At 42.9% G+C, this 12672-nt stretch overlaps 1 protein-coding gene across 4 annotated transcripts in view; it reads right to left on the reverse strand.

The window, feature by feature from the left end:
- Positions 1–240: 240 nt before the first annotated feature.
- Positions 241–12672, reverse strand: part of LOC126210303 (uncharacterized) — a 120024-nt gene continuing 107592 nt past the window's right edge. For all 4 annotated transcript variants that reach the window (XM_049939501.1, XM_049939499.1, XM_049939500.1 and 1 more), the window contains one exon: positions 241–731. In XM_049939501.1, the coding sequence (XP_049795458.1) occupies positions 637–731 (95 nt within the window). In that variant the 3' untranslated portion in view covers positions 241–636. The remainder of the gene's footprint in view (positions 732–12672) is intronic.

A 12672-nucleotide genomic window follows, 5' to 3' on the forward strand; every position in this document is an offset into this window, starting at 1 on the left:
AATTATGTACAAAAGCCAGTGGTTTCATGACATGGATTTTATTGTACAAGGAAATTAACAAAGACAGTGGAACAGAAATTTTTCATTTATTAATTTCAATAAAAATACATTCAACTATTAATCTTCATTTAATAAAATCAAATAGTAAAAAAGTCTTATTTTTCGTCTACAAATTACATGTAACATTGATTGAAGATCATCATTATCTTACAAAAATTGAAATTCAGTCACAGTGACACACATAATGAAAATAAATAAGTATGTTTTTTCCGACAACACTGAGTAACAACTACTTAACTATTCTTTACTAGATGCAACAGTTGACGGTTATATACACAAAAGTCAATGGAAAACACTGCAAAATGAATTCTTGTACATTCAATGGTCTCTGGAATTATTTGTGAAATGCACTGTTTATGAGAATGGAAGCGGTAAGTGTAGTCTGAGTTATAAAGTGTAGACACCATTAACGATAAACGAAGTACATGGATTCTAGATTCACTGTCAGAACCAATACTAATAGTAATAACCATTCTTTCTTTAACATTCACAGACGTCCAAAGCAATTTCATCAGCTAAGTGTTTCACGGAAGTAATGGTGATTCAAACTGCAAAAGTAACCATCTCAGTTCACAACTATATATTCTCAGGTACCAGCCTGTCAGACTCTGGGTTCTTTTCGAGCATCCAGTAGTAGCTGTAGACAACTCGCAGGAAGTGTACGTTGGGCACTGAGAAATAGACAGAGGCCGTAGGCAGATATTAATCAAATCAGATGTAATTGTACATTACTTAGAAATAAACTACAGGGGGGGGGGGATGTAAAAAAATGGAAGATTTTGTTTAGCTTGAAATACAGTACACCATTCTGCAGAATGGCAAATCATGTGTTGATCATATTCTGCGTACTCTGTCACATAGCAACACCTTCAGGGATGCATTAACAATGTACAGACAAACTACAGAAATGTAACCTGTATGCTGTATTAACTGTACTGTTTTGCTATACTATTTAATGTTATTCATACTTAGGATAGCTATGTTTGGTCAACTGAATTAGAAGGAAAACTGCTACTTTTGAAGGGGCCGCTACCTCTTCAGTTACTCTAAATAACTATTGTTTAGTTCCTACTGATAGCTAAGCAAGAGTTACACACATATAATAGGTTTTAGTCACTGTGTGTAGTATGCATGAGGGTTTATTTATAATGGTCTCTGTTTAATTACGTGTTTACAGGTATTTACAAGTACTGATTCAATAATTCAGTTCATTTGTACAAGGTGTGACTAATAAGATACGACTTCACTTAATTTTGAATTTTTGGAGGCTCTAAATTTTGTAATGTATCTATTGATAACTTTTAAAATCAAACAGTGGAAAATACATGATCGAATAATAACAATGTTCTGAAAGAGAGAGATAAGACCGCTAAACAAGCAAGTTCTTCTAAAGAAATAGACAACACACACACATTGAAGCAAAGACAACTCACAAAGACATGAGCAATATCTCGGGCCACTGAGCCAGATTGTGATCATCCATGCATGATGGGAGAAGCAATCTGTGTGGTGACGTTAAGGAGTAGGCAGGGGTGGGGAGGGGAAGAGATAGCGGGATAGGAGTGAGCGATGGCAAAGTGCTGCTTATGGGAGCATACAGGGGTGGGGTGGAGAGAGGGTAGGGCAGCAGATGCAGTCGGGATGTTAGACAGAAGGCAGGGGGGGGGAGTGTGTGTAAAAGTAAAAAGACTGAGGATGCATTGGTGGAACAGAAGACTATACAGTACTGGAGGGGGGACAGGGAAGGGGATATATTGGTGAAGGACAGTGACTAATGGAGGTTTAAGCCAGGGGAATTACAGGAACACATGATATATTGCAAAGAGAATTTCCAATTGTGTAGCTTAGAACAGCTGGTGTTGGTAGGAAGGATACAGATGGCACAGGCTGTGAAGCAGTCAACTGGGTGGTCCAGATGTTTCCTGGTCACAGTTTTCCATTATGTGGACAGACTGCTTGTTGGTCCTCATGCCCACATAGAATGCAGCACAGTGGTTGCTGGTCAGCTTGTAGATCACATTACTGGTTTCACAGGTATCCCTGCATTTGATGGGATAGGTGATGTGCCTGGAGTGAAATAGTTGGTGGTAGTAGGATGTATGGATCAGGTCTTGCATCTACACTCCTGGAAATGGAAAAAAGAACACATTGACACCGGTGTGTCAGACCCACCATACTTGCTCCGGACACTGCGAGAGGGCTGTACAAGCAATGATCACACGCACGGCACAGCGGACACACCAGGAACCGCGGTGTTGGCCGTCGAATGGCGCTAGCTGCGCAGCATTTGTGCACCGCCGCCGTCAGTGTCAGCCAGTTTGCCGTGGCATACGGAGCTCCATCGCAGTCTTTAACACTGGTAGCATGCCGCGACAGCGTGGACGTGAACCGTATGTGCAGTTGACGGACTTTGAGCGAGGGCGTATAGTGGGCATGCGGGAGGCCGGGTGGACGTACCGCCGAATTGCTCAACACGTGGGGCGTGAGGTCTCCACAGTACATCGATGTTGTCGCCAGTGGTCGGCGGAAGGTGCACGTGCCCGTCGACCTGGGACCGGACCGCAGCGACGCACGGATGCACGCCAAGACCGTAGGATCCTACGCAGTGCCGTAGGGGACCGCACCGCCACTTCCCAGCAAATTAGGGACACTGTTGCTCCTGGGGTATCGGCGAGGACCATTCGCAACCGTCTCCATGAAGCTGGGCTACGGTCCCGCACACCGTTAGGCCGTCTTCCGCTCACGCCCCAACATCGTGCAGCCCGCCTCCAGTGGTGTCGCGACAGGCGTGAATGGAGGGACGAATGGAGACGTGTCGTCTTCAGCGATGAGAGTCGCTTCTGCCTTGGTGCCAATGATGGTCGTATGCGTGTTTGGCGCCGTGCAGGTGAGCGCCACAATCAGGACTGCATACGACCGAGGCACACAGGGCCAACACCCGGCATCAAGGTGTGGGGAGCGATCTCCTACACTGGCCGTACACCACTGGTGATCGTCGAGGGGACACTGAATAGTGCACGGTACATCAAAACCGTCATCGAACCCATCGTTCTACCATTCCTAGACCGGCAAGAGAACTTGCTGTTCCAACAGGACAATACACGTCCGCATGTATCCCGTGCCACCCAACGTGCTCTAGAAGGTGTAAGTCAACTACCCTGGCCAGCAAGATCTCCGGATCTGTCCCCCATTGAGCATGTTTGGGACTGGATGAAGCGTCGTCTCACGCGGTCTGCACGTCCAGCACGAACGCTGGTCCAACTGAGGCGCCAGGTGGAAATGGCATGGCAAGCCGTTCCACAGGACTACATCCAGCATCTCTACGATCGTCTCCATGGGAGAATAGCAGCCTGCATTGCTGCGAAAGGTGGATATACACTGTACTAGTGGCGACATTGTGCATGCTCTGTTGCCTGTGTCTATGTGCCTGTGGTTCTGTCAGTGTGATCATGTGATGTATCTGACCCCAGGAATGTGTCAATAAAGTTTCCCCTTCCTGGGACAATGAATTCACGGTGTTCTTATTTCAATTTCCAGGAGTGTATGTCTATTATAGGAATATGAGCTATGCAGTAAGGGGCAGGGATCAGGGGTGGAGAATGGATGGACGAGGATATTGTGTAGGTGCAGTGGGAGGTGGAATACCACCATGGTAGGGGTGGGAATGATAGTGGGTGGAACGTTCCTCATTTCAGGACACGATGAGAGGTAGTCGAAACCCTGGCAGAGAAAGTGATTCAGTTGCTCTGGTCCTAGGTGGTACTGAGTCGTGAGGGGAATACTCTTCTGTGGTCTGACAATGAGACTTTTGGAGGTCACTGGAGAGAAAAGGCATGGGATATCTGTTTCTGTATGAGGTTGGGAGGTAATTTCGGTCTGTGAAGGCCTCAGTGTGATCTTTGGTATATTTTGAGAGCGACTGCTGATTACTACAGATATGACGGCCATCCATTGCGTATTGTCCTTTTGTTAAGAGAAGACGTTGCACCTTGACCTTTTTGAATTTGTCTGTGAGGCATTCTTGAGTAGTGCTATTGGCAGTATAGGGAACTGACGTGGGTGGACACCTGGTCTCTTACAAAGCTTTAATGTGTCGTAAATGTTCTGTGAAGTGTATACTCCAATAAAGAGTAGAATTAAATATATAATCTTGGTTTAACTTCGCCATGCAATGTCGATGCAAAGATTCTACACCATTGGTTCATAGGGAAGAATTGTCATCTGTGTGGGCTGGAAGTATTTGGAACCAAATAATATGAACTTCATCCAAAAGAGTGCCGAGAAGTGGAGTGAAAAGTGACAACAAGCAGTCTTTTTTGACTATGCTAAAAATGTTGATGGTTTCTGACTCTGTATGATAATCGATCGACATGTCAGTGTAAATTAAATTAGAGAAGCGGGACAACAGGGAGTACCACAGGTCAAATCACCATTTATTATGCTGTTCTCTATGACTATTTCTTATCATCATTTGTTATCATCATCATTTCTTATCATCATCATCATCGTCATCCATTAGCAGTATTGGCTATCTCACATTCTGTGACCAGACAACCTCTTCCATCCGTCGACAATACAGACCTCCTGTATCTCTTCAGCCTTGGGGTTCATAAAATTTAGAGTGATATGTTTCAACATCCTGTACAGTTTTTTTTATATATGGGTTCACTTCTCACTTTGTGTGCTGTGTATTTTGTTTTCGTCATTTTGGCAAAGGGCACTACGTTCACTGTGATCTAAAAGAGCCAGTTTTGATAACACATTGTTAAGTATTGTTTATATTTATGTTTTCATTCGTTTATCAAATTTTCTTCATAATATATATATTTTCCATTACACTTGGTTATTTTCTTGCAGTATGGATCCACAGCTTCTACAAATTTTTAAAGGATTTCATCTTGCTTACAGCTGTCCCTATTTAATTTTTCGATTGCAATTTCGGCATTAAGCCATTTTCAGGCATCCACAGGACATAATGTAACGTAATGAGAACAATTTACCGTGGGATTAACAACAGATACAGCCAATTTTGTAGTTTTTTTATATTTGTATATCGTACTTACAAGATTTTTGACATATACGTTTATGTTAAGCACAGATAACAACGTAATATGCACAATTGCACGTCAGAACAACTAGTCACCGAATGTTCCATTTTATATGCTGCGATTTTGAGTATATATGTCATAAATCTAAAAGTGTGCACTTACGGTACATTAGAATACATGTCTAAAACTGTCCAGAAATTTTTATTTTTGAGATTTGCTTCTTCACTGATTAGTTCTTCAGCAGCGTCCATTAATCTATCTTTCTCTAACCTGTGTAGTACCTTTAAAGATTTCACGAAGTTGTTGGTGTAATGATTGTAGTTTTGCAGATGGGCACTAAATGAAGAGATGCACGTCTCGCTTATGTCTGTGTGCTCTCTGAATCTAGTGGACAAGCGTCTACCTGTTTGCCCCGCATAGAAATTTTCACGTTCACTACATGCGATATTATAAATGCATGATTGTGAGAATGGTTTTGTTTTGTGCGTTGTGTGTCTAATTATTGTCCTTACTTTGTTGTTTGTGCAGAACCCGATTTGTACATGAGTTTTACGAAAATCATCGGCTATTCCGTGTGATTTGGCAACATGCACTTCGTTTTTTCTGGTTCTGCTTCTCTTGTTATTGTTATTTCTTTATAGTGTTGCTGCTTTTGTTATGTAATGTGGTACTAAATATTTTGTTTTCCTAATCAGCATTGTAGCCTTTATTTGTGCCTATGTGTTCTAGTATACACAACTACTCAGTAATTTCGTTCCGTTCTAATGGTAGGTTAATGATTCTGTTGGTCATGCAGTGATAAAAGCTTTCCTATACATTCTGGGTGGAACAAACTGTTGTGGATTATGCTATCAGTGCAGGTTGGTTTCCAAATGTTCCGAATTTGTGTCCACCTTTGTCATTCTTTGTCAGCAAATCCAAAAAACTGATCAACTGTTGTTTTTCCAGTTCCATAGTAAAAACGATTTTTGGATGTACCCCGTTACATTGTGAAAGCATACTTTCGATTTCAGCAATTGTGCCATTGAAGAGAGCAAGAGTATCGTCTACATACGTCTTGTAATATAAAATCTTAATAGTTATACCAGTAAATTTTTCAAAGAATTGGTTCTCAGCAATATCTGATTTGTAAAAAAATCTGCTAGTGTGCTAACAATACAGTTGTCCGAAGCAAACACTATGTGGTTGTGAGTGTATCTCATGTTGGAATTTAAAATAATAAACAGATAAGATCAATTGTAACAACTCAATAATTTCCTCAGTTTTGGCTATTGCAGTTTTTTTATGATTGAGTAGGTTATTTTTTATAATGTCAATTATTTCTGTTATTAAAACATTAGTGAGCAGATTTATTATATAAAATGAGACTAAGTTTCCTTCAGTAGCTATGGGTATGTCTTAAATCTGGCTAGCGCTACACCAGTGGCAATTTTAACTGTACAGCCTGTTTCAAAAGTGTAATATTTTATTATTAGCATGTTAAGCTTCTTACTAATTCTGTATGCAGGTCTATTAATATAATTCACTACAGGGTATATCTGATATCCAGTCTTATGGACCTTATGTTACGCATGGAATGTGGGTGTTCGTGGATTCAAGACCAAACATTCATTGACCTCCCTGTCTGTCAGGATGAAGTTACGCTGTTTAAAGCTTTCCTGATTAAAGCACTAACTTTGTTGGTAGGATCTCTATTTCATTTCGTAATATTATTAGTAGCAATTATGTCGTTTACCTTGCAAACATGATCATTTTCATTTATGATATCTACACTAGCACCCTTATCTGCTTTCAGGGCAATAGGTTTGTTTATCGTTAATTCCACATATGGTAAGATTGTTTCATAAAAACACGGGAGAACAGCCGGATATCAGTAACTTCCTGCCACGATATTTCGCCGCAGAGTCTTCTGGCCATCTTCAGGTGAATGCCACTGTAGTAGTACTGGCGAGTACGCGCTGAGCTCCGCTATTTAAAGCCTTCTGAGGTGACATTGCGCATGCGCTGCTCAGCGCGCGCGTTCGTAACGGCTCCGTGCGCTGCGCCTCGCGCCCTCCACTGTGAAAGCCTGGCGTATCGGCGTCAGGTCGATTTCCATCTTCATGCAGATAACTACGTCGACTACGAAGTTTCTCTATAACAGAATTCCAAGCAGAGTTCAGCTGAAAACCGCTATCTCGATTGATGAGAGTCTCGTTGTCAGACAATCCTATTTCCACAGATTCATTGATAATCGAGCTCCAAAAGTTTGATGTATGGGCCAAAATTTTTGTGTCGTTGTAATTCATGGAATGGTCTGTGGAAATACAATGTTCGGTGATTGCGGACTTGGTGGGTTGGAGAAGGCGAGTATGCCGTTGGTGTTCCACAATGCGTTCCTGCACAGTTCGTGTTGTTTGCCCTATATATGATTTGCCGCATTCACACGGAATTTTGTAAACACCTGGTTTACGCAGGCCCAGGTCGTCTTTAACGGATCCCACCAGTGATGAAATTTTGGAAGGAGGGCGAAAGATGACTCTCACTTGATACTTTCTCAATATTCTGCCTATCTGTGAATAAATATTCCCAATAAATGGTAGATAAACAGTCGACCTGAAGGCCTCTTCCTCTTCCTTTTTTCGTCGTTTGTAGGACTTCATCACTCTGTTCACTTGCCTAGGTGAAAAGCCATTCTTCAAAAATACTTTTTGCAGGTGTTCCAGTTCCGCTTGAAGACTGTCGGTGTCAGAGATAGTATGGGCACGGTGGACCAAGGTTTTGAGAACGCCCATTGTTTGTGCTGGATGGTGGCAACTAGTAGCTTGTAGATACAGGTCTGTATGAGTGGGCTTTCTGTACACCGAGTGACCAAGTGTGCCGTCACTCTTCCGTCGCACCAAGACGTCTAAAAATGGCAGACAACCATCTCTCTCTATCTCCATGGTAAACTTTATGTTTTCATGTATGGAGTTCATGTGACGTAAAAATTCTTGGAGACGGTCCAGACCATGAGGCCACACTATAAAAGTGTCGTCAACTACCGCCAAAATACTGTCGATTTAAAAGTGGCAGAGTCGAGTGCTCTCTCCTCAAAATCCTCCATAAAAAGATTGGCCACCAGGGGAGACAAAGGACTCCCCATGGCGACACCATCAGATTGTTCGTAAAATTCGTTGTTAAATATAAAATATGTAGAGGAGATCGTAAGATTATTTTGGATCTTATTATTATACCTCTCCTTCTTGCATTTTATTTTTTTCTTCAATAATCCTAGCTACTGTGTTAGTAATTCTGTTTTTCTTTCATAGAATGGAAACTGGGGTATGTCTGCAGCGAATTTTGTATCAGCAATAACATTATTTACAGCAACACCATTCGTGACTGATGCAACATTGTACTTTAATCCTTAGTGTTAAATATTGATTTCAGATGTAGTAAAGGTAATATTAATTAGGTTGACCAAACGTTTAAAAAATTAAAAACCGCATTCAGCATTATCAGATCCAAAACTAGGTTCGTATGTATGTTCCACATCTGTTCCTAAAACACTTGCTCGATTTCATCCAAACTTCCTACACAAACCACTTCCAGTCTGGAGTGAAACGCTGTGGGATTAAGAACGATCCACCTATCAGAGGGGTAGGGGTAAAGCAGCACTGTACTTCACAACGTGCAAATACCTATACTTTTTGATCTAGTATTTGAGAATGAGAGCACTAAAAGACTTCCAATACACACAATTTCAGATCTTAACGAAACAGTTTCTTGCTGGCTACCCCCACAAAATAATGAAAGGAAAACAGTTTATTGCTTAGTACATTTTCGTGGAGTGAAACTGCTGCAAGAAGCATGACGTTATAATTTACTACTTATTTACAGCTAACTGCACTCGTGACACATTTTGCAGACAGTATTCACATTTACCACAGAATGTACAGGAAAAATTACATCATTGAACGACACATAGTTCAGGATGGCACCCACGAGAAAAAGCGGCCCTAGAACGAACTTGTGATATCATACTAGTCGTCTTGTCAGCCATACATTGCGAACACGCAGCTCCTTGCAGGGACCACGGGAAATCAGTATGTCAATAGAAAGGTACCCAGCAAAGGTCTTAACTTCGTCGTGTGCTGTCGAGAAGTTGTACGCATTTAAATCTGCAGTGATGAATTATCAAACTCGTCTGAAATAATTACTGGCTCCCAGCCGGACACGGCTGCTGGCACTCGAAAACCCTGCAGTGTCACGTGCTGTGACGTATGCGCTGCTGCCTTTCTTTCTTGTTGGCCTCGGATTAGGAGATACAACAAACACTGAGATGCGGGAAAAACTGCTAAGCCATGGAAGAGGTTTAAATTTATTACCTCACGGCTACTGACTACATTCGCAACATTTTTCGCAGTGTCTACACCTGCAGCTGAATGTACCTACAACAGTATCACTGTATGACACATAGTTCAGAAGATACGACCTCATAAAGACTGAGATGCGTGAAAAGGTGCCAGATATCGATGACGTTTTCATTTATTCCTTCTCTACTACTCACTCTATTCAAAACACATTTTACAGACAGAGTAGACACATATACCACTGGATGTAACTTCCTGGCAGAATAAAACTGTGTGCCGCACCGAGACTCGAACTCGGGACCTTTGCCTCCCGCAGGCAAGTGCTCTGCCAACTGAGCTACCCAAGCACGACTCACGCCCCGTCCTCACAGCTTTAATTCCGCCAGTACCTCGTCTCCTACCTTCCAAACTTCACAGAAGCTCTCCTGCGAACCTTGCAGAACTAGCACTCCTGGAAGAAAGGATACTGCGGAGACATGGCTTAATCACAGCCTGGGGGATGTTTCTAGAATGAAATTTTCACTCTACAGCGGAGTGTACGCTGATAAGAAACTTCCTGACAGATTAAAAACTGTGTGCCGGACCGAGAATCGAACTCGGGACCTTTGGAAGGTAGGAGGCGAGGTACTGGGGGAATTAAAGCTGTGAGGAAGTGGCGTGAGTCGTGCTTGGGTAGCTCAGTTGGTAGAGCATTTGCCCGCGTGAGGCAAAGGTCCCGAGTTCGAGTCTTGGTCCGGCACATAGTTTTAATCTTCCAGGAAGTTTCATATCAGCGCACACTCCGCTGTAGAGTGAAAATTTCATACCACTGGATGTGCCTGCAAATTATAACATTGTACAGTACATAGCTCAGAAGATACGAAGTCATAAACATTGAACTGCACGAAAATGAAACTGCAGGACGCAATACGCTTAAGATACAGGTGAAATATATGTACAAATACATGCGAAATATGTTAAGTACATGTGATATACAGGGTGAGTCACCTAACGTTACCGCTGGATATATTTCGTAAACTATATCAAATACTGACGAACCGATTCCACAGACCGAACGTGAGGAGAGGGGCTAGTGTAATTGTTTAATCCAAACCATACAAAAATGCACGAAAGTATGTTTTTAACACAAACCTACGTTTTTTTTAAATGGAACCACGTTTGTTTTGTTGGCACATCTGAACATATAAACAAATACGTAATCAGTACCGTTTGTTGCATTGTAAAATGTTAATTACATCCGGAGATATTGTAACCTAAAGTTGACGCTTGAAACCTCCGACGTTCAGTTGCGTGTTGTAACAAACACGGGCCACGGTCGGCAAGCAGCATCTGCAGGGACATGTTTACGATGACGACCGTTTTTACGAGTGTGGCTGTAGTGCACTGTTGTGGTTTGGTCTAGCTGTCGCAGTGTCCGCATGTAGCGCTTGCTGCAATGTTATTCTGCATTCGTCTCCGCACGCAGACCAACTGTAGTACACCGTGTTACCAGACGTCTGCGATAGTGTAGTGTTGTAGGAACTGTGACCATGGTGTATTCGAACTCTGAAAAGGCGGAGATGATACTCATCTATGGCGAGTGTCGACGAAATGTAGCTGAAGCCTGCAGGGTGTATGCAGAACGGTACCCGGACAGAGAGCATCCAACGTGCCGCACATTGCAAAACATCTACCGCCAACTGTATGCAACAGGTATGGTCGTAGCACGCAAACGGGTCCGTAACAGGCCCGTCACAGGAGAAGCGGGTGCAGTTGGTGTGTTAGCTGCTGTTGCCATGAACCCACACATGAGTACACGGGACATTGCGAGAGCCGGTGGACTGAGTCAAAGTAGTATCATGCGCATACTGCATCGTCACCGCTTTCACCCGTTTCATGTGTCGCTACATCAGCAATTACATGGTGATGACTTTAATCATCGAGTGCAATTCTGTCAATGGGCATTAACAGAGAATGCGTTGCAGTTCTACCTGTTTACCGATGAAGTGGGTTTCACAAACCACGGGGCAGTGAATCTATGGAACATGCATTACTGGTCCGTGGACATCCTCGCTGGCTCAGACAGGTAGAGCGACAGCGACCGTGGACTGTAAATGTATGGTGCGGAATCATTGGCGACCACCTCATTGGTCGTCACCTCATTGCAGGGGCCCAAACAGCTGCAACATACATCGCGTTTCTACAGAATGATCTGACAACGTTGCTCGAAAATGTCCCACTGGAAACGCGTCGACGTATGTGGTATCAGCATGATGGTGCACCTGCACATTCCGCAATTAACACTAGGCTGACCCTTGACAGGATGTCCGACGGGTGTTTCATAGGACGTGGAGGAAGCATAAATTGGCCAGCCCGTTCTCCTGATCTTACACCTCTGGACTTCTTTATGTGGGGTACGTTAAAGGAGAATGTGTACCGTGATGTGCCTACAACCGCAGAGGATATGAAACAACGTATTGTGGCAGCCTGCGGCGACATTACACCAGATGTACCGCGGCGTGTACGACATTCATTACGCCAGAGATTGCAATTGTGTGCAGCAAATGATGGCCACCACATTGAACATCTATTGGTCTGACATGTCGGGACACACTCTATTCCACTCCGTAATTGAAAACGGAAACCACGTGTGTACGTGTACCTCACGCCTCATGGTAATGTACATGTGCGTCAGTGAAAAAGACCAATAAAAATGTGTTAGCATGTGGACGTAATGTGCTGTTCCAGTCTCTTCTGTACCTAAGGTCCATCACCCTTCCCTTTGGATCCCTACGTAATTCTGTGCTCTCCGATACACACGATCGAACAGCGGAGGAGTGGTACTCAAGCGTCAACTTTAGGTTACAATATCTCCGGATGTAATTAACATTTTACAATGCAACAAACGGCACTGATTACGTATTTGTTTATATGTTCAGAAGTGCTAACAAAACTAACGGGGTCCCATTTAAAAAAACGTAGGTTTGTGTTAAAAAACATACTTCCGTGCATTTTTTGTGGTTTGTATTAACCAATTACACTAGCCCCTCTCCTCACGTTCGGTCTGTGGAATCGATTCGTCAGTATTTGATGTGGTTTACAACATATATCCAGCGGTAATGTTAGGTGACTCACCCTGTATATTTTGACATGTGTGTACGTGGGAAAAGAAGAGGGTAAAAAGCTCTTTCTGAACCGCTGATCGATCAAATTTGGTACACGTAGTAACAATCAGGAAAGAAATACTGTGG

Source organism: Schistocerca nitens, chromosome 10 (genome assembly GCF_023898315.1).
Source record: "Schistocerca nitens isolate TAMUIC-IGC-003100 chromosome 10, iqSchNite1.1, whole genome shotgun sequence".
NCBI classification, from domain to species: domain Eukaryota; kingdom Metazoa; phylum Arthropoda; class Insecta; order Orthoptera; family Acrididae; genus Schistocerca; species Schistocerca nitens.